The 21,750-nt window shown below is 33.3% G+C and overlaps 1 protein-coding gene across 2 annotated transcripts in view; it reads left to right on the top strand.

The window, feature by feature from the left end:
• LOC126781280 (membrane-associated guanylate kinase, WW and PDZ domain-containing protein 3) overlaps positions 1–21,750 on the top strand; it is an 83,834-nt gene that overhangs the window by 11,195 nt on the left and 50,889 nt on the right. Inside the window, exons 2-6 of one of the 2 annotated variants that reach the window (XM_050506175.1) lie at positions 6,263–6,429; positions 7,297–7,504; positions 7,733–7,959; positions 12,177–12,333; positions 15,183–15,313. In XM_050506175.1, the coding sequence (XP_050362132.1) occupies positions 6,283–6,429; positions 7,297–7,504; positions 7,733–7,959; positions 12,177–12,333; positions 15,183–15,313 (870 nt within the window). In that variant the 5' untranslated portion in view covers positions 6,263–6,282. Of the gene's footprint in view, positions 1–6,262; positions 6,430–7,284; positions 7,505–7,732; positions 7,960–12,176; positions 12,334–15,182; positions 15,314–21,750 lie in introns of both variants that reach the window. The other variant, XM_050506174.1, reaches the window with a different exon arrangement.

Below are 21,750 nucleotides of genomic sequence, written 5' to 3'. Positions count from 1 at the left end.
TATACATCTCAAAGGAACTATGCATTATCTAAATGAAAACAATCCATTGTTCTATCGTTATGTGATAAAGGACAAAATAACAAACAGAATTTTACGCATTCATAATATCAGCAGGGATAAATTTCTTCATATTCTTTGTTATTTTTGTTTTTTTTTTTAAGATTAATTAACACAGATTTTTTAAAAACAAGGGCAACAAAAGCGAGAGATCAAGCAGATGATAAATGAATTCAAACACTATTGTTCCTTGAGAAAAGCGTAACAGGATATGCATAAATATGCAGGGACTGTTTTAATTAATTCAAAGTTATTACTTCGATTTATATAATAACACAGGTAATGTTTCAAAATCATTTTAACAACATATATTTCTAATATTCCTCATCACCACTTCTTTTAAAATCATTATTAACTAAAATCTTGCTCGAAGCGTGGTATGTGATATATTTTGAGACTAGGGGCACAGATTTAGATAGCTTTTTCCCTGATTGATAAAATAGAAATGCTACCCTGTAGAATCGTAGTTCGTAGACAAGAACACCTTTTCTGTATGTTACTTTATAAATAATAATACTTCATAGTATATTATTTTAATACTCGCAATTCCTTGTTTTAGTAACAAAAACTTTGTTTAATTTTGTTTAATTAATGTTACCTAATATTACACATTTATGACGTCATAAGTTTTCAAACAAGGATGTGAGTTGGCCGTCAACCGAAGTCAGACTGGCTTCATGCCAGACACACGTCTATTCCTAACTTATCAACATGATATATTATTGTCAATATATATCTTACGTATTTGGCTCTTATATATATCAGACACAAAAACCTTCGGGAGATGAACTAAACGTTTTCTTAAACTACCACCATTAAATCACCAATTAATTATATATATATTTTTAATTTAAAAACTTAAGAGTATAAAATAAAATACAATACTGCGATAATTAATTAATTTTAAAATTTGCTTTTCTTTTGTCACTGTCTAAGCTTATCAGTTGTGGAAGGGTAATTGTATTTATTAGTTAATTGGTTAATTTCGTATATTTGTCATTGATAAAGCTACACTGACCGCAGTGCGGCTGTTAGCGCGCTGGCTAGAGCGCAGATATTCATTAATGACAACGTTGTCTGATCAATGACCTGTCAATAACTTGTTCAGTAAAATTATTTCACTTCTGACATTATTCAATATCATAACAAACGAGTTTGTTTTATGAATATATTTTATTCGCGTACCAACTTGATTATTCAGTTCAGTAATTAAATGATTTCGTTGTGCAAAATAGGCTACCACTCATACTTAAAATTGATATATATTTAATTTATCATACTTATTATATATATATATATATATATATATATATATATATATTTATTTATTTATATATATATGTATATTTAATTGTATATATTTAATTATATATATATATATTTAATTTAAAAAAAAATACTTCGTTTGCTTTAAAACTTTTTCATTTTCTAGAACAAAAAATAGTAATATATTATAATAATAATAGTCCTCCAGACCGATTTCGGTTACTGCGGCAAATCTCATGAGAGATAAGCTAACTGCGCAGGACATATTATAGTGCACAAGTGTGTGCGCCAACACAGGTGCACTACCTATTCCCTAACTCTCATAATGCGATAGGATGGCAATCTGACACGACCGGAAAGAATTCAGGCGCTTTACGTGTTTTCCGAGACACGGGAGTGTACACACACCAACTTCCAGACTCCGGGCTGCTACTGAGAATTCTTGACAGAAAAACTCAAAAACTTTTTTTTTATTCCGGGAAAGCAAACGACTCCACTCCACCTGATGGTAAGTGGTAGTGGAGTCCAAACGCGACGACGGCTAGTACAGTCGAGAATGTTCTGCACTAGCCGCCCCTGCCTTGCCGGCCCGCAAGATGCCTCTTTACGCCTCGTTTGGAGGAACCCAGGTTGTAAGAGTAGGGGAACACGTGTGCTGGTAAAGAATTCCATTTTTTAGTGGTGCGACAAAGAGAAGAGTTGCCAAATTTCTTCGTGCGCGATGGAATTGATGTCACAGTAAGGCGGTGACATCGAGAGCCAGCACGCGTAGACTTGTGAAGGAAAGGGGAAGCGGGAATGAGGGAGAATAATTCCTCAGAGCACATATGATATATTCTATAGAAAGCGCTTACCACTGCTATTTCTTGATGCAATTGCAAAGGCTCGAGGGTATTAGCGACCTTTGCGTCGTCGATAATGCGAATCGCACGTCGTTGCAACCGATCCAAGGCCTCAAGAAGGTACTTAGCGGAGCCATCCCAAAGGTGCGAGCAATATTCAACGCAAGACCGCACCTGCGTTTTGTATTTATTTATTTATTTTGGACAACCAACAGTACATACATCAGATAGGCACATAAATAGAGGTTTAAAAGGTTTTTTGACAAATATTCTACTAATTATAGGTTATCACATCTTTCGTATAAGCATCACATTAAACATAGTCATTAAATAAAGTTTTTAGTTAAAAATTACAAGTCCATTAAAATACAAATACATTAACATCATTTAAATTATTAAAAATATTTTGAAATTATTGTTAAAATTACGATTGAATATTTAATATTTATATAAACTTACATATTAATTTAGAGAGAAAAAAAAATTGAAGAAGAACAAAAGAAAAACAAAAAACAATTTTAAAGAACAAAAAAAATGTCATAATTCTATATAAGTTAGTGAATAATAAGTCAAAAAATCAATCAGGTCGATTGAAAGATAGTTCAACGATTTATTTAGGTAATTCAAAATGTTGCGTTTGTACTGAGACCGACTATTATGGAAAATATTCAAATCAGCTACTAGTTTTGAAATGCTATTGTATAAATCTGATAAACGGGGTATAAGTGATTTTTTCCTAATTGCGTCCTGTATGTTCCTGTGTGTAAAAGATTACCTATTCGTCTTGTATTGCTACGAGGTAAATTAAACGTCAATGTGGCCAATAACTCGGGAATATCAATATTATTATTTAACATATTGTATAAAAAAGTAAGAGAATAGAAAATATAACAGGAGCAGTTGCTGTGGCGTGAAAAAACGCCACACTTTGTTCAGAACCCCAAGTTTCCGTGAGGTTGTTTTGATAACAGCCTCGATATAATCCTTTGGATTGAGGTATCAGCGTAATGCCACAGAGGCCTTCCCTCATAGGGGAAAATGGTGACTTTTTCGTTGTGAAAACGTACACCTGTGTTTTCTTGGTGTTGAACTCAACAAGATTATTGACCCAACCTGGGATTTTGAACCCAGGGCCTTCGGGTCTGCGGCCTTATATGTTGCCACTACATATTATGTAGACTAAGGGTAGAAACTTTGTACATATCGAGTGTAAATCAAATCCATTAATTAATTACTGTGCATAGAACATCAAACAGTACGCGTAACTTTAACATATGGCATTAACTCCCATATCGATAATATTACCTCAAGATTACGATTACTACATAATTTTTATTAAAAAGAATATTTTCTCGTTCAGGTAATTAAAATAGATGAATGTGAAAGTTTTATTTTGCATCTATGGTTTTTTATAAACGTAGAGTCGTTTAAACTAATTATAATCGATGAAAATTTTTAAAACAATTTAGCATTGTTATTACAATGATGTTTTATTTTTGGAAAATATAGTTTTGAGAACTAGATTATCGTGAGACTAATCGTTATCTTTTTAAATAATTTCTATATTAACTTTTGAAATATGAGATATGACCGAGTCATCACTGTAAAGTTTTTTTACAAAAGTTTGATCGTTTTTTTTATAATAATATACCAAACTTTTAAATTCACACATTCATTTTCAGTTCATTTAAATTTCATAATTATTACTAGTAGGAAGTCAGTATACCAAGCCCTTTTTAGTGTTTGCAAGTTTTTTTGTTAAATTAGTCTATGCCATGCAGTTTCATTACAGCAATCATCTAGACAGGATGTCCCAAGTACATCCTGTCTAGGTGATCGCAATGCAAAAAATTACTTTATTAACAAAGTATATCGAACACAACAAACTATTGCTGTTTGGCGGTATAATATCTGTTGTGCTATACGAGTGTGCACAAAGCCCTACCAATAAGTTTGTTACTTATTTGGCGTTTATTACTATTGGTTTGCGCAGAGCGATATTATCCATATTATGCTTCTCAGTTAATTTCTTTATCTACCCTTTTAGTAGTTTATTTTATTAAATTATGTTGTGTTATTTTTTAAAAGAATGTGTAACATTCACATTTATTGAAGTTAAAGTTTGAATTAAAGTTTTAAAATGTTTGCAAAAAACAAAAATGTATGATAATATACACTTGGCGTTTATTACTTTAAAAGTAATACCTATTATTGTCTATCAATTATTTTTTTGTTGTGTGAACACACTTGACACTTAAACTGGGATAGTGTATTTAATTAACGATGTACAGTTTCATTTCTTTGTAGAATTGTGTAAATTTATTATATAACAAAAAAAAATAGTCTTAGAGAATCATTTTCTTTCAATTTTGCCATACTAGTGACAATATTACGTCACAATATTTACCCAAAGCCGGTTCTTCCATAAGTGAGCGAATTTGTCCAGTAGATTCTTTAATGGCGCGAATGAACGGAAATGGGCTGGTCTCGCCTGACCGCAAACCTGCGAAACATGAAACGAACATTGTACGGATATACATTTTGCCATCAAACCCTAATTACTTAGAACGATGACGATAGCTTTTATGAAAAGCAATCTAAGCGATTTCATTTAATTTCTCATAAAAGCCGGGTTGGCATAGCTATAAAGCTAATTTATTATCTATACAAACATTTTTAACATTACTTTGACATTACTTTGACATCTATTGCCTACGTTACTTATTATGAAATTTATCACTGTTTGAAGTCTTATTTAATAATAGTGTCGAAAGATATATATAGACGTATTGTTCTTTGTTAGCATGTCAAGGAAAGTCTGTAAACTTGAAGTACCTTGGAACTTGAACTCATTAGCAAACGAGCGGAAGCAAACGTGTGATAGCCACTGCAGGCAGCACGAACTCGTTCATGATAAACTTCGTAAATCTTGAGACTAACGGGTTAAGCTTTGTACAAATATATGTGCGAGAACAAAATTTAAAAGTTTTTAAATTAGTTGCTCTATGATTTTCTAGGGAATAAGATAAAACTTAACAAGAAAAATTGTTTTTTTTTTTTGTGGATTAAATGATGTAATTAAATAATATAAAACGCAATTTGCTTAATGAAGTAGTTTAAATTGTATATTATACTTCTTGAATTGTAATAATTTCACAATTAACCTTTAAGGTAATAAAGACTTCTGTCTTTTATGAATGATTAGTAGCACTTCCCTACATCTTTTTCACGTATTTATTTAAATATCACGGAATATTAATTTCTAAGGCAAAATTTATATGATTTTTTTTGTTAGACATAAAAATAGTTACAGAGGCTTATCTATTAAACTTAACTATATGCCGTCGACATTTTGACGACCTAGAAATCTGTCATACAAAATTTCCGTGTTACTGTTCTGTCCTGGACCGACAATTTTTCCTTCATCTGCAGTTTGTTGCACATTTTTTTTTGTAAATATGACAATAATATACAAAATAACATACTTTTATGTTCGACCTAGAATTTAAAACTAAAATATTATGTAAGTTTCGTATCAATTGGATTTGTAGTTTTGCTTTGAAAACGAAAAAACAAAAACAAACAAACAATTATATTTAATTATAATAAATACATATTTAAAATAAAACCTTTTAATAATAACTGAAAAGTGTAGAACTTGTAACAATTTTAAAATGCCACTAATAGATTGAGAGAGTTGATAAATAATTAGTATGTGTGCATCAGTTTCTACCTTTTTAGGTATTATAATAATGTTCCGCAGATATGGTCAAATCAACTGATAACATGAATTATTTAGCAATGTTTTTTTGTATTCCAACAAATAACAAATATGTACTGTCTGCAAGTCTACGAACTTATAAATTGGAACGCGCCCAGGTGCTACGTGCGCCACTGCAAATTGCTTTTTCTTCTATTCACTTAGTAATTACAACAGCTTGTACCACAAAAAAAATCAGTAAAATAACTTTTTTTTTTCTTCCTTTTGTTTCGACAAGAGCGCTAAAATCAAACCTGATAATCATCAGTTTGCTTGAAGTAAGAGTTTATGTTTATACTGTATTAAATAATTGTAATTATTATTTTTGGTACCATAGAGTGATCGGTTGCCCCCGGCATGAGGTCGGGGGAGGGCGAGGGCTCCGAGCTGGCGGAGTTCGGCGCGCGCTGGCCGCCGCCCTACGCGCAGGGCTACGGCTGGCGCTCCGCCACCCCCCAGCACCCGCCCGCGCACCACCTCGCGAGACATTCACGCTCACAGCAGGTAATTTACAACTGCAACATAAGTTGAAATCCACGATTGTATAGCAGATAAGGCTGTTTAGTCGGTGCATGTCGTTGGGTTATGGCCAGGGCTACAACGCGGCGGAAGTCAGTGAACTGTTGCTATCGTGCAACCTGCTACGCTTGGCGTTAAGCCATACTTGTAATGCGGAATAGAGCTTATGTTAAAGTAAAACACTTGGATTGTTTTGGTTACGCAATAACGATACTACTTCAAGGATGTATACGTCATCGAATACATAAATAAAAATCATTTTCTAAGTTCAATATGTTTTATTATTTTAATATATATTTCGTTGCACCTTTCCTTTCGTTGGCCATTTCTTCTGGCATTCGCTCATTCAATTCAATTCATTCATTCACCAAATATGGATTATGTTTCGCTACATTGAGCATTAATTACCTTTTTCGCTAATACGTTTGCCATATCATTTTATATCATTCATTCAAGCAATATTTTCCATCCCCGTATAAAAATAAAACGAGTAATCATTTTATAATCTAATATCATGATTAGAATCTTTTTTAGTGATAATTGAATTGAATACAATGACGTCTATAATTGCTTACGTTGAAGGTATAGCCTTCTGACCATGTTTAGTTTGTAAAAAATATTTCATATCTCAATATCTTTATTTACACTAAGGTATTATCAAACCCTATTAATCTATAGCAAGGAATTGTAGAGTCATTGAAAAAAAATGCATATATTATAGGATATAAGAAAGGTAAACTTGAAATTTATTTTTGATTTTATTTAAATTGCATATAAACTGTTACGAAAGAGCCATATAATTGAAAAGTGGTAGGTACTTAATATAATGTTTGATATTAGCGATTGTTGCAGGATAACCGTCACACCAGTTATGAGGCGGAAGACGCGCGGGCGCGGGCGCGTGGTGGTGTGTACTACTCTCCGCCAGGCACCTCATACACTATAGTGGAACGACCGGCCTCCTCGCACGGTCACCACGCGCCATACTCACAGCATCATTACCCGGGGAAGCTCTCAAGAGCACCCTATCTTGGGTCTTCTAATATTGCTAACAGTGCAGGTTAATATATTGTGTAGTACTATACAAATGTACAGTAAAGTCAAGTAAGTCTTAAAATTTTGTACAGAAAATTATAAATATTGTGAAATTTGAAAGTTGTTAAATATTCGAATAATGTAATGATATTGATAATAATTCCTATATCACGCGCATATTTCTTCTTAGCTTGGTAACTATTTGCTTGTATTACAGTATTCAAATATAAAGAACATTTTTTTTTATAATTAGGAGCAACTAGTCTACGTAATAGTACGAATCATCTAAGTGCAAATGGCAAGAAGAGACCGATATCACCGGAGCAAGTACTCCGTTTGTTCGGTCAAGGGGGAGCCGCGGCGCTGGGCAAGGCATTGCCTCCTTCGCATCCGCCGGCACCTTTGCCAGCACCTCTACCAGCACCATTGCCAGCTAGGCGACATTCGCCGGCTAGTAGTCCAAGCAGCACAACACATCATGTAAGTAATATAAAAGTCCAGGCCAGGTACATTACCTCAGGTAGACATTTTTTTTTTTAATATTTGCCGGGAGGGCAAATGACTCTACTCCACCTGATGGTAAGTGGTAGTAGAGTTCAAACGCGACGACGGCCAGTACAGACGGGAAAAACGTGCTGCACTAGCCGCCTTCGCCTTGCCGGCCCGCAAGATGCCTCTTCACGCCTCGTTTGAAGGAACCCGGGTTGTAAGAGGAGGGGAACATGTGAGCTGGTAAGGAATTCCATTTTTTGGAATTGATGTCACAGTTAGGCGGTGACATCGAGAACCAGCTCGCGTGGACTTAAGAAGGAAGGGGGAAGCAGGAATTAGAGAGAATAATTCCTCAGAGCACTCGCCGTGATACAGTCGATAGAAAGCGCTAAGTGCTGCTATCTCACGACGCAATTGTAAAGGTTCAACGGTGTTTGTGACCTTTACGTCGCCAATAATGCGTACGGCACGTCGCTGAAACCGGTCCAAGGCCTCCAGTAGGTACTTAGCGGAGCCATCCCAAAGGTGCGAGCAATATTCCACGCAAGACCGTACCTGTGTTTTGTACAGCAAGCACAGTTGTTGTGGCGTGAAAAATCGCCGCACCTTGTTCAGAACTCCGAGTTTCCGTGAAGCTGTTTTTATAACAGCCTCGATGTAATCCCTTGGACTAAGGTCGCAGCGAACGTCAATCCCCAGCATGGCGATTTTGCTTTGTATCACCAGCGGAGTACCACAGAGGGAGGGAAGAGGGGAAAATGCTGACTTTTTCGCTGTGAGAGCGCATACCTGTGTTTTTTGGCATTAAACTCAACAAGATTATCAGAGCCCCATTTGGCGATGAGCTTTAATGTCCTATCGAGTTCAATGACAAGATCCTTCCGCCTCTCCTCAATTTCCGCCCGCCCAGCCACTGCGCGTCCATGGTATCCACCATGCACTGTACTATCGTCTGCATAGCAATGTATGTTCCCAAGAGAGAGAGCATATCATTGATATGCAAAAGAAAGAGTGTCGGAGATAGCACAGATCCCAGGGGGACCCCAGCATTCACTACATAGAATTGTGAAGCGCAACCATCAACTAAAACACGAAGGCTACGCTTGTGTAGGAAGCTGGCAATCCAGGTGCATAGCTGAGCAGGCAGACCATATGTCGGCAGCTTGGAGAGAAGACTTCTGTGCCAGACCCTGTCGAAAGCCTTGGAGATATCGAGGCTGACAGCCAACGATTCTTCATGCTTGTCGATAGCTTCACCCCAGAGGTGTGTTACGTACGCTAGAAGATCACCTGTGAACCGTTTTGGTCGAAACCCGTACTGACGATCATTAATTAGACAGTGATCTTCTAGGTAATGGATCAGTTGGTTGTTTAAAATCCGTTCCATCACCTTACAAAGTACTGAGGTGATAGCTATTGGCCGATAATTTGCCGGGTCAGACCGATCCCCTTTTTTGGGAACCGCTTGCACATTAGCTCTTCTCCAAGCCTCCGGCACACATCCCGAAGAGAGAGAAAGTTGGAACAGGCGCGTTAACACAGGAGACAGCTCCGCTGCGCACTTCTTCAGCACTATGGCTGGTATTCCATCGGGACCGCTAGCTTTCCGTACATCAAGTGATTGCAGCTCCGCACGCACATCACGTTGCCTGATTTTGATGTCAGGCATTGTATGGCCACATGAAGGTATTGTAGGTGGCAGCGCACTACAATCAACGATGACGGAATTATCGGCAAAGAGTTTAGCCAGGAGATCAGCTTGCTCTTGCGGACTGTGAGCTAGGGATCCGTCCGGATTTCTGAGCGGTGGCAGCGAAGGTTGGCAGAAATTGTTTTGCACAGACTTGGTCAGACGCCAGAAGCTACGGGAGCCATAAGGAGATACATAAAGGAATATGCATACTATTTTTGAGTAGGTTTTTTCAAGCACTTTAGGATTAAATTTAATAAAGCTAGCGGTTCAAATTATTTTAGAAAGTCATAACAAAGGTACATTACTTATAAGAAGGTAATAGGATATGTCCATTATATTATGAAAACTTTGCTATATTTTTAATGCCTATGAAGATACAAAAATGATAATTGTTATACTATTTTAGAACAATATTTAATCTATTCTAGGGTCATCAAAGTAATGGATTTCTAAAAATAGTTGAATTGTAAATGGTAGTGAGTCAGTGAGAGCTGTCATGTGTAAATAATTTGAGGCGAGTGGCTTGCAGTCGATACCACTAAGTTATTCATGACCGCGGCGGCTAACATTTAAGAAGAAAATGTGGAGTTGGATTGGAGGACTTGTAATCACAAGAAGAATATTCATTATTAAGTTATTAGATAGCCTTAACGAAATACCTTGTGAAGCTTTTTTTTAGTTTCGTTGTTTAGATAATAAATAAAAATGATCGTGTGTTGGTTTGACGTAGGATGGGGGCGTGGCCCTTTCGTGCTCGTACCATGGCCGAAGATATAAAAAACTTATATTGTCAGTTGACAATGAACTACTGTGGTATAAACGCTTATTATTCATATTCAATTACTTTCCAGTTTTGTGTATTAGGAACACTTGTCGTGGCATTATTTTTAAATTCTTGGTTTTCCGTCATAAAGGATATTGATTTTTTTCGAAATATATACTGTCCAGAAGGACGACAAGCAGAACAATTGTAAGAAAAAAAAATATTGATGATATATTATTTCAGTAAATGGAAGTGTAACAAAAAATAAAATTTGACAGAAATAAAATAGTGCGTGATGTGCCTAAGTATTGAGCGGCTTAGTGCAGTTGTTGGCCGTGTTACGTTATCAAATTGGATACTAACAAAAATTATGAGGTAATAAATGTTTATCACCTGTACTTTTTACATTTAAATACTATGAGAAAAGTAAAATCATAAATATAAGATACTAGCGTAAAGTGTAATAGGTAAAATATCAGTAATAAATGAATATAACCTATGTATATTTTATAGAATATAAAATTGCGACGTACATCATGAAAGCAAAAATTTTATTCAATGGGAGGAAAGGAGTAGCTATACTTCGTTTTGTTGATATAATTTAATCGTTGAGTAAAAATATACTTTTCCACTGAATTGACATTTACTGTATTACAAGTAAAAAAGTAGTCTAGATCATAAAGTAGGCCAGATCCAAAGGTATGTTTTAGCTCAATAGTTTGGCTGAAACTATAGAATTGTATACATTATAAAATAATATTTTTAATTTAGTAACTCAGGTGGCTAACTATATTTTTTTTAAATTATAACTCATAGGTTTATTTTATTAGAAAAACCCTGATAAGTTGTAATAAAAATGCGTATATTGAAAGGGATCATGTTAGATTCCTTGTAGCACAAAATACAATGCCGAGAAGTTTGTATGGGCTGTCTGCTCAACTAACCTCCTTAGTGATTGATGAATATAACTCTGAAGGCTCACTTGTTGATCAAATGGGAGAAATAGGTATATGATATTATGATAATTTTATTAAGTCTACGTATAATTTTGTCAACTATATACTAGTAGTCGTACTACGAGAAAGAGCGTGGTAATAAGAAATTGAGCCGGTGAGAATATCTGATATTATAACGATTGACTCAATTGTGCAAGTATGAAGTTAAATCCGGGCCTAGTTATTTTAAAGGACATTTAATTTATGATGATATTTTTTTTATTTTAATTATTTTAATTTTGAAGTAATCAAGTATATAAAAATATTAAAATTAAATGTATTCCTGGGAATAAGCTATCTTATTAAATTAGCTGCAATGAACATAATTATAAAATTAAAAAAAAAACATTTTCTTTCATGTTGTATTATTTTCGTTTTGACGTTGGTGTTAGATCGCAATTTTCACTTCGCTATATTGTTTGCGATTTCCTTTGGAAAAGATATTTAGAACTGTTGCAACTGGGACTTTACAAACAAATGGGAACATGTTCTGGTTGCAATTGTACAACAGCGCATACTTGAAAAATCTTGGCTCAATTTTAAAACAGAGTGCACGTTGCATTTTAACGACATGTATATTCTTGACAATCAGTCATCATAATATTTTCTACTTTAATTTAAATAATGTTGCTTAGTAATTTAAAATATTACCGATTATTTGGTAATATTTTAAAATATCAGTTATGCTAATGCTAATTTAGGTTGTATTTAAATTAGTTAGTCAACCAAAGCCGATAAAAACTGTCATTCATAGGCTATATACCGGGGCGAGCGGGACAGGGAGCGGCCGTATTCTTCAGGAGGTGCGCCGCCGCCGCCGGCAGAACCCTCCACGCGGACCGTTACCATGAGCCGCGACCCTGCAGACTCACATGGCTTCGGCATCTGTGTCAAGGGTGGGAAGGAAGCAGGTCAGTTCAAGGAATTTATTTATCTTATCGTACAAAAACGCACGCGTTATGTATTTTTCTTTTTTCGTTCTCCATGGACAACGTACTTTAATAAATGTTATGAAACTTGAAATATCAAAATCAAAAATCAAAATGATTTATTCAACATCGAAGCATTACACTTGTTTATTGATAGTCAGACCAGAAACTACCACCGGTTCGGAAAAGAAACACCCAGCCCTGAGAAGAACCGGCGAAAGAAATTTAGCGGGATTTTTTTTACATGTATCATGTTTCATTTACAAAAAAAATAGAGAGAAATAACCATGCGGCGGTCGTCTTATTCGCAAGGTGTGCTATCATCCATAAATTCATTAATTGTATAATAACCTTTAGCACACACGCGTCCCTTTACAATTTTTTTAAATTAAGCAACTAAGGCATTTTGAACGCTTTCTGGGATCCTGTTATAGAACCGTATACACTGCCCCACAAAAAAGTTACTGACTATGCAGTCGAGTAATGGGAGTAATTAATTTATGTTTGTTCCTTGTACCAATGTTTGGAGTGTCACACTCCTCATTGATAAGTACAACAACTTTTACATTTTTTACATTTGGTGTACTAAATTTTACAATTTTTGTTTTCGTATTATTTAACATAAGATTATGGACACTAAACTAATGTACAATATCAGAGATAGCATTGTTTACATCATCATATTGTACTTGTTTTCTTTTAATTTTAAAAACTACAGAGGCATCATCAGCAAAAAACATTATATCATGTTTGTTCCCTACAAGAAAAGGCAGATCATTTATATATATGAGGAATAGAAAAGGTCCAAGAATTGATTCCTGAGGGACGCCCACACCGACTGAAACCCCGTGAGATCTTTTCCATTACGTCGACCTTCTGAATTCTATTGTTAAGATAAGAAGTCAGAAGCTCGAGCGCATCTTCTATAATTTCATGGTGATTTAATTTCCTGACCAGAGTATCATGTTGACCAGAATCAAAGGTTTTTGATATCATTGCTCTATATAAGATACAAGATAAACGAACGAAAGAAAACTTTACAAGATAACGAATATAAATACCAAATTCAAAAGTCAATATTGATAGACATCTTATTATAGAGGTTTTTGTTACCTCCACAATAAGGCAAGTCATGTATGAGAATGAGGATAACAAACGGTGTAGATTCCCGAAGAATACCTTAAATTAATATTAGAACACTAGTAACATCTTTCCACTAACATCGGTTGGTGTATTGAGTTCGATTGCACAGGTACGAATCGATTCAGAAGATTGAGCCCGGAGTCTAATGCCATAATGACGTGATTGAACAGTTTTTGAAATTGCATGCAATTAGAGATTTTTTTCAGTTTTTTTATTTTTTTAATAGTCATTATCTGAACTTTATAAGTTAAATCCGATCAATGATTCATGCGTTAATATAAATAGTAGTTCTTTTCTAATTAATTAAAACCGTATTAAATTTTATAAACGGTTATCTTTATATGCCTGCCTCCCTACTACAATTATTATCAAAGCGATAATCGCTTTAACAACAGCAGTAGATTTAAGTTACATTGTAAAATGTCAATACCAGATTTGCGTGGGTGCGACACAACAGAGCTCCGATTATCGATTTGCGTTCATATAGGAGCTATATAAATAGGACTGGGACGGTCAAACAGCTTTGTAATCAGTGATCTACGATTTCACGACACAAATCTCTATCCGCCTCCATTGAGAGCTAAGTAGGAATTACGACGCTCGAAAGGTTTCAATAAGGCCTCACTGCTTTCTTCTGAGCAAACTAAATATCTTTTATCTCGCCATAAAATCGGTTTATAATAAAGAATATTATGCTTTATTTTATTTAATGTATTTTTAATGCTTTTTATATACGTTTCCAAATATTTTTTCATTTCGTCATCACGCTAAACACTTTTTTACTTACATGATTTATACTAATTTGATAATATTACAATAAGCAGAAGGTAAGAAACATTATACATCTTGTGATAAAGATTACAAGTATATTATATTTTTAAATGTACTGGTACGTACTTATTATTGACTTTAATAAAAACGTGTGTCTTATAATGTCCATATTAACAAAATTGTAAAATATTATTTTCAAACATACATTTGCAAACTTAAAAAAATATATAAAATTTTTGCAGAGCATTTCAAAATTTAAACTAGAAGCTATTTATGTAATCAACATAGCATTTGTTTTTTATATGCAATGATCATACAATAAAATATATATATGTAATTACAAGAGCTACTTTATAAGAGGAGCAAGAATGTTGTCATATTGTGTTAGTTGTATATTCAGTTTTTACAAAGAGGACTTGGAAAAAATCTTTCTTATGCGTACTAGAAAGGGGACATCTGTTTAAAATTTTGTCTAAAAGATAAGATGAATCAAAATATAATACAATTTTTGAAGAACAACATATTTAAACTCTTTCCGTTGTAACTCTTGACGAGTTACAACGGAGGTAATAGCTTTAGGCAATGATTGGCCTGTTCATACATTTGTATTTTGAAAAATTTGGCTTGTATAGATTCAATGTTCTTAATATAATAATTGTATTGCTTAATATAATAATTTCTTAAGTTAATAAGTTCCTAATATAATAATTAATTACAGTTGAAGCATACTCGTAAATAGATCGCACAAATTACTAATAACGAAGCATATGTGTTGCACATTGCGTAGTCTTTTTCCATTCAAAACAAAAACCTAACATGCGGTAGGTTCTTGAAGTGATGTTGTTGAACTTTGTATTTAAAGTTAACTCATATATATATATAACATTAAAAAATATATAGCAAATCTTGTTCCACAGGTGTGGGTGTGTACATATCTCGGGTGGAAGAGGGCTCGGTGGCGGAGAGAGCGGGCCTTCGCCCCGGGGACTCCATCCTACAGGTCAATGGGACTCCTTTCTCGGGAATATCTCATGAAGACGCGCTTAAAGTGAGTATACATATGTATTTTATATTTAATAAACTTCATTACTATTTTTATTAAAATTATAAATGTTATTGTTAATTGGAATTAGTAATTTAAATATTTATCACAGTATATTTTTATATTAATAAATAAAATTAATAAGGTAACTTAAATTTATATTTACATTCATATCTATTTAAAAGACTATCTATAAATGACAGATTCATTTACGCATTTAAGTAAACTCTTTTAACTTTTTTTATGTATAAGAGAATAATATTTGCATAAAATCTTTGTAACAATACTCGCATTTACCAAGAATTTATCCTAATATTTTTCTCTTTGCGAAGTGGATATTAATTTAAATTCAACAAAGACATTAAAATGTATAAAGCAACCCTCAGGTCCAATTAAGATCCATCAGCTGGAGCAAAATCGTTTCGCGTGCAATTTGATATTAAATTCCTGTATTTGAATACCCAATACAAATTCTCCATTTTGTTTGACGTTTGACCTTAACCTAGCTATTTTTGTTTCGTACCTATTTGTGACGTTCTGAATATTTCATACTGATAATATACCTATAATAAACTAACCTGCTACGGTTTTCTAATTGAATTTTGACACGATAACTATAAAATTTGACTTTATAAAATTTCCATAAATATTAACGTAAAGACAATTCTTTAATTTAGCATAGAGTATTCCTTCGTTTGAAACATTTTGAAATATTAAAAAAGCTACTATTGTCTTGTATACTTAATAACGTGTCAGCGCTTAGATTTTCATAAGCCACAGAACTATCTTACACAATACAATATAATTTAAAAAGACAAAAAAATACGGAAAGATAAATAAGAAAATTCAATGCCTTATATAATTCTTGTAAGAAACTTATTTTTCTATTGTCCTATCTTGAGATAGGTTCTTGAGATAACCGGTGATTGTTTAAATTGCTTTGAGTTTTTAAGTTTTCTTTCCAAATAGGCAGTTGAAAAGGCAAACCTTCTTTTACAAATTTACAATGTTTTAGTTCTTGCCTCTTATAACCTTTAAGAGTTGATATTTTCATCAATTTTGTCTCGTAAATTTATTAAATACAAGTCATACCATAACCATTAGACAACATAAAGGTTTGAACGTATAATTTAACTTTCAAAAAAATGTAACATGAATACAGATTCGACCTCATTTAAAATGTCTTTATATAGAATATAAGGTCCTCTAGATCGATTTTGGCCACAGCAGCCAATACACATATTGACATGACATATTGTAGTGCACAAGTGTGTGCGCCAACACAGGTGCACTCTCTATTCCCTGACTCTCATGATCCGATGGGACGGCAATCCGACACAATCGTGTGTGGAAAGAGTCCAGGCGCGGGACCAACGGCTTTACGTGCTTTCCGAGGCATGGGAGTGTACACACTACCAACTTCCAAACTCCGGGCTGCTATTGAGAATTTTCGACAGAAAACCCCAATAACTTTTTATTGGCCCGACCTGGGATTTGAACCCTAGACCATGTAAGGCCGTAGACCTCTAGGTCTTATTATGGCCTTACATCTAGCCACTAAACCAATGAGGCAGTCAATATAGTACAGAATATTTATAACATATAATAAAACATAATTTTATTCTGCGTTATTCTATTATAAATAGCCTTAGTTACTTAAACTTATGATGTACTATCGAAATATTTTCACGTTTAAAGTATATAATGATACCATTTTTATATATTATTTAAAACCTGTTGCTGTTGGCATGTTTTTCTGAGACAAGGCCAAATGACTCCACTTATTGTTAGTGTGAAAGCGCGCGCTAAGCCGCTTTTGAATGCTATCTCTAGTAATTACAAAAGCAATTTGAAATGGTTTTTCCCTGTGTAAAACATCAATAAAATACAATATAAAATTTTATCACATATTTTTTTTATCTAATAAAGTCGAAGTGACGCTAGGATTCTCTAAGATTATGCACTATTTGTAACATAATTGTGAAAACAACATTGAAAGTAAACAATGGTCTTCAAATTCCTAACACAATTAGTGTCTTTTAAATACAAGTATGCTGAGAAAGAAATTACTTATATATAAAAAGTATAATTTATAGTAAAATCCCAAAAAAGTTTTTCAGAAAACACAGCTAAGAACGATCCAGATTAAAATCAGCGAAGCCAACTTACCACTAGAACAACAACGGAGTGAAACGTGTTCATGCGCCTAAGTGCTAAAATGTTACAATAACAAACAGAGACCTACATATGCCTCAAACTTATAACAACGTTCTATTTGTATCGGGGATTAGAAGGACCATATTAATCAAAGTTTATAGCATAACCAGCAAAACCCGCGGCTTCGCTAGTGTGGAATTCAGTTTTGACTAAATTCTTTCAAAATCTGCCATTTTACCGTACATAATGTCTATTTGAAATATAAATACTTAACTAGTAGGCATCAGCGATAGTCTACAATAAAAAAAATGGTTGTTTTCGTAACTCGCAAATAGCCATATTAATTTAAAAAGAGGCAGTTACTTTGAAATCACAGACAAATCCTTCAATTTTATTTATTAGTATATATATAGATAAAATCTCAAGAAACATACAAATGATATTATATAGGAACCTTCTTGTCATATATTATGATTCAATCAAGGAAATTGACATGCTAAAGATATAACGCTTCGTGGGTCGGATATGACGCCCGGACACGGAAATGACGTTCCATTCCCGTAGATTACCTGCTCACGGACTTGAATTAAATTTATGCTATCTAAATACAACATTGGGGCTTATTTATTAGCTGTATACAATTTACATAATTTTACAATTGTAGTTATATATATATATATGTGATACTTGCGTTATTTTTGGTATATTAGTTGCCGATTTTATTACGTATCAAATGAGCTTCCGGTTTCGCTTGCGTGCACCTTAAATGGGACGAAGATATTTACTGTTGCGTGCAAAGACGAAACTAAAAGATTATTGCCTTTTTCATCAATCATTGTTATTTCTGTTTTGTTAACGACTCAATGCGTTTTGTTCTGTACAGAACACAAGGGTGCTTTTTTTGCTAAGGCTTGCTGTTCTTTTTATTATTACATAATGCTAGGCGGGCTGGTAAATAGTCACCGCAGCCTTTAGAAATTGACGCTGTAAGACATTTTAAGTATAACTTATGATGTAAGGAATTGGCGACGCCAATGCGCCACCAACCTTGAAAATTTGAAACAGAAGATGTTTCATATGAACCAAGTGACATACCCTTGTGCATGTAGTTTCACTGGCTCACTCACACTTCAAACCGGAACACAACAATACTATCACTGCTATTTAGCGGTAGAATTAGTGATGAGTGGGTGGTACCTACGAAGATGGGACATTGGTCAGAGATATCATTTTTAATTTAGCTTAAATTTATAACTCAATTGAGCTTTGTAAGTACAAATTTGTTTTATTGATTTATAGGTTCAGCGGCTTTTAATAGGTTATTCTCAAGCATATAACGAGTTTGTAGGTGACGAAACAAGTGACAAGAAATTTCCTTCAGTTTAAATGTTATATATATATAGAAAATTGTGCAAATGGAATCGTAAAGTATCTACTTATCTATATAAATGTATAAAAATATTACTTCAAAAAAATTCACTTTATTCTTGAAGTTTGTATAACCCTAAAGTTAACATTAAAAAAGCAAATGTTTTGTTAATTGTATTAGCAATAAAAGTAATAGGAAATTTGTATTCGCCTTACTATTTTGATTATCGAAGGACTGTTCGCAATCAACGATAGCTTTTATTATTCTCGGCAACCCAGTGAAAGTTCGAACCAATCCGCCTACTGTTTCATTTTGCGCTTCAATAACTTCGTAACTGAAAGCAAAGATAAGTCAATAAAACCATGCCACTCGCAAATAGTGTTGACTGGAATATTCCCTCTTTATATTTCTTCTATTGATAATTTTTTTATTTATGCATATACGTATTATATATTTCATAATATAATTGTATTTTATTATAAATTAATAATAATAAAAGTAATGTGATCAGTTTAAAAATATTAGGTATCTTCTCCTGTTTCATTATTTTCTTTATACGTTAACGATAAGAAAGAATTATAAGATACTAATTGTTACATATTTTATTTATAAAAAGTAAGATCACCTTTCGTATGAATCCTTTTACACGTTTAAAATAAATAATCATTGAAAAATAATTTTATTCTTTAATTGAAAGACTTTTTTGAATATTTATTTTTAAATTAAAAAGCAATTGTTGTGTAATGTAAAATATTTTTAATTTATCCATTAACTAAAGTTATGTTTTAAACCATAACAAATTAAGGATACGTCAGCAACAATACGTTTATACTATAAGGGTCCAACGTTACGCCTTTCCTTCCGTAGTTTTTGACAACATAGTTTGACTTATTAGAGTTGTCAAGAGGTATAATATATAACCTTGCAGAAAGAGATTTATATTTTTTATACATATATATATATATATATATATATATATCTCGTTATATTTAAATTAAGAAATTAAAAGTTCAGTTTGAGGTGAAACCTCGCATTTATTAAACGTCTTTACTTCGAATTATTAATTAACTTGTAGAGAAGTTTTGAAGTACTGAACTTTGTCTAATTAGCGTTATATGTAATAACTTGTCTTAAATATTTCTTGCTAAATATGAAGTAAACTAAATAGAAAAATATGCTTTTGTAATATTATTATTACAAAAGTTTTTAATTTAGTAATTGTTTATTTTACATTATAAATACTTACAAAATTCTTGTTCTGTTCAACTCTCGGGTTGGAATAATAAAAAAAAGTAGGGTTGTCTGGGAAGCAATTGTCATGAGCAGCTAGGAGTTTAAAAGTTGGCATTATTAATACTTTCACTCTTCAGGGCGTCGGAAAGCACGTAGTTGTTGGTCCTGAGGCTGAACACTTTCGTGTCGTGTTGAATTTGCCGCCCCATCGTAATACAGGAGTTAACTTGTGTTTTCGCACACACTTGTACGCTACAATATGTCAGTTTTTGCGTTCAGTTGGCTAGTTTCCATGGCTAAAATTGATCAAGAGTATTGTCGTCATTAATATTGTCTTTAATATGCGTAATAGCAGTGATTAGATTTTTTAGATAAATTGGGCTGTATCTTCGTTATCCGGCCATGCAATTTATTACTTCTGGTGAAATGAAATATTAAATATATAAATGAATTTTAAAACATATTTTATTGATAAACAACAAAAACAATTTGATTTTTTGTTATTAATATTATTCTTCGTTTTAAAGTTTGAGAGTCTTTTATCAAAGCTCTTTAGATCTACTTCCTACTAAATTATGTAGAGCTCTTCTCTAAGACCAATATCTCTTAAGAAGCTTACTATATTACACGTAGTGCGATAAAGTGTTCTTTAAAGTGCCGTCTTCTCTTGTGATGTAACATCTCACAGGGGCAGGGTGTGTTTAAAGATTTCATACCTTTCACAGAAAAACTCGTTATTTAGAAGGATGGGTGGGAATTTTATTATTATTTTTATTTTTTTTATAAACATATTTTAGACTGCAAACTTTGAAAAAAATGCCGTTAATGTTTTGTTATAACACTATTAAATCCTATACATATAAAAAAAAACCTACAATAGGTATATAGAACAACATAAAAGAAAAAGTTGTAAACATTTTTTTAAAATACAATAGCATTGTAGGCGTTCATAGAGAAATCATTAAAACAATGATACATTGTCTACTCGTCATTAATCAAGCGAGTGGAGCGCATTTTACCTCACGATTGCGCCAGATTTTTTTTAATATTTTTCCTTTGACAAAGGAATCGTTTAGAAACCTCTCAGAGAAGTAATTGCATAGGATAGGGTGGTTGAGTAAAAAACGCTGACTTTGTAGTGGTATGGGCATAAAGATAAAGGTGGCTTATATGAAATTCATGTATGTGACCTGGATGGATAAAGGTGGCCTTTATTTAATTTACTCGCAATGTGAAAATATAATTATAAATGACTTGTTGAATGAGTTAAAAAATGGCGCATTGTCTGCGTTTCTTTAATCAAGAGAGCGACCTTTTTCGGCTTAATCTGTTGCGTACAATAAATATAGTTTATACTGTTATATTCTTGGTGATTTAAAAACAACAGCTTAGCGCCAGTTTCTTATGTAATGTGCAATGTGAGATTTACTAATTAAACCTAATAATAAACGCTCATTAGTCGTCTATGAGTCATAAGCTGTTTTCGAGCTTCAGTTCAAAACTAAATTAATTTAATTGAAGCTGACCCACGTGTCAGAAACTGCTACATCGTAACACCCGCTAAACAACATTTATAAGCAAGACCGCTAGAGTCGGGTATAATAAATAAAATATTCTACATATTTTTGAAAAAAAAAAACGAAATAGTATGTTTTTACTATTGGCGAAGCTAAGAAACGTCCAT

Source organism: Nymphalis io, chromosome 3, assembly GCF_905147045.1.
Source record: "Nymphalis io chromosome 3, ilAglIoxx1.1, whole genome shotgun sequence".
In the NCBI taxonomy this organism is placed as follows: Eukaryota; Metazoa; Arthropoda; class Insecta; order Lepidoptera; family Nymphalidae; genus Nymphalis; species Nymphalis io.
Note: the sequence above shows the minus strand (reverse complement) of the source record. Positions and strands in the feature narration are given on the sequence as shown.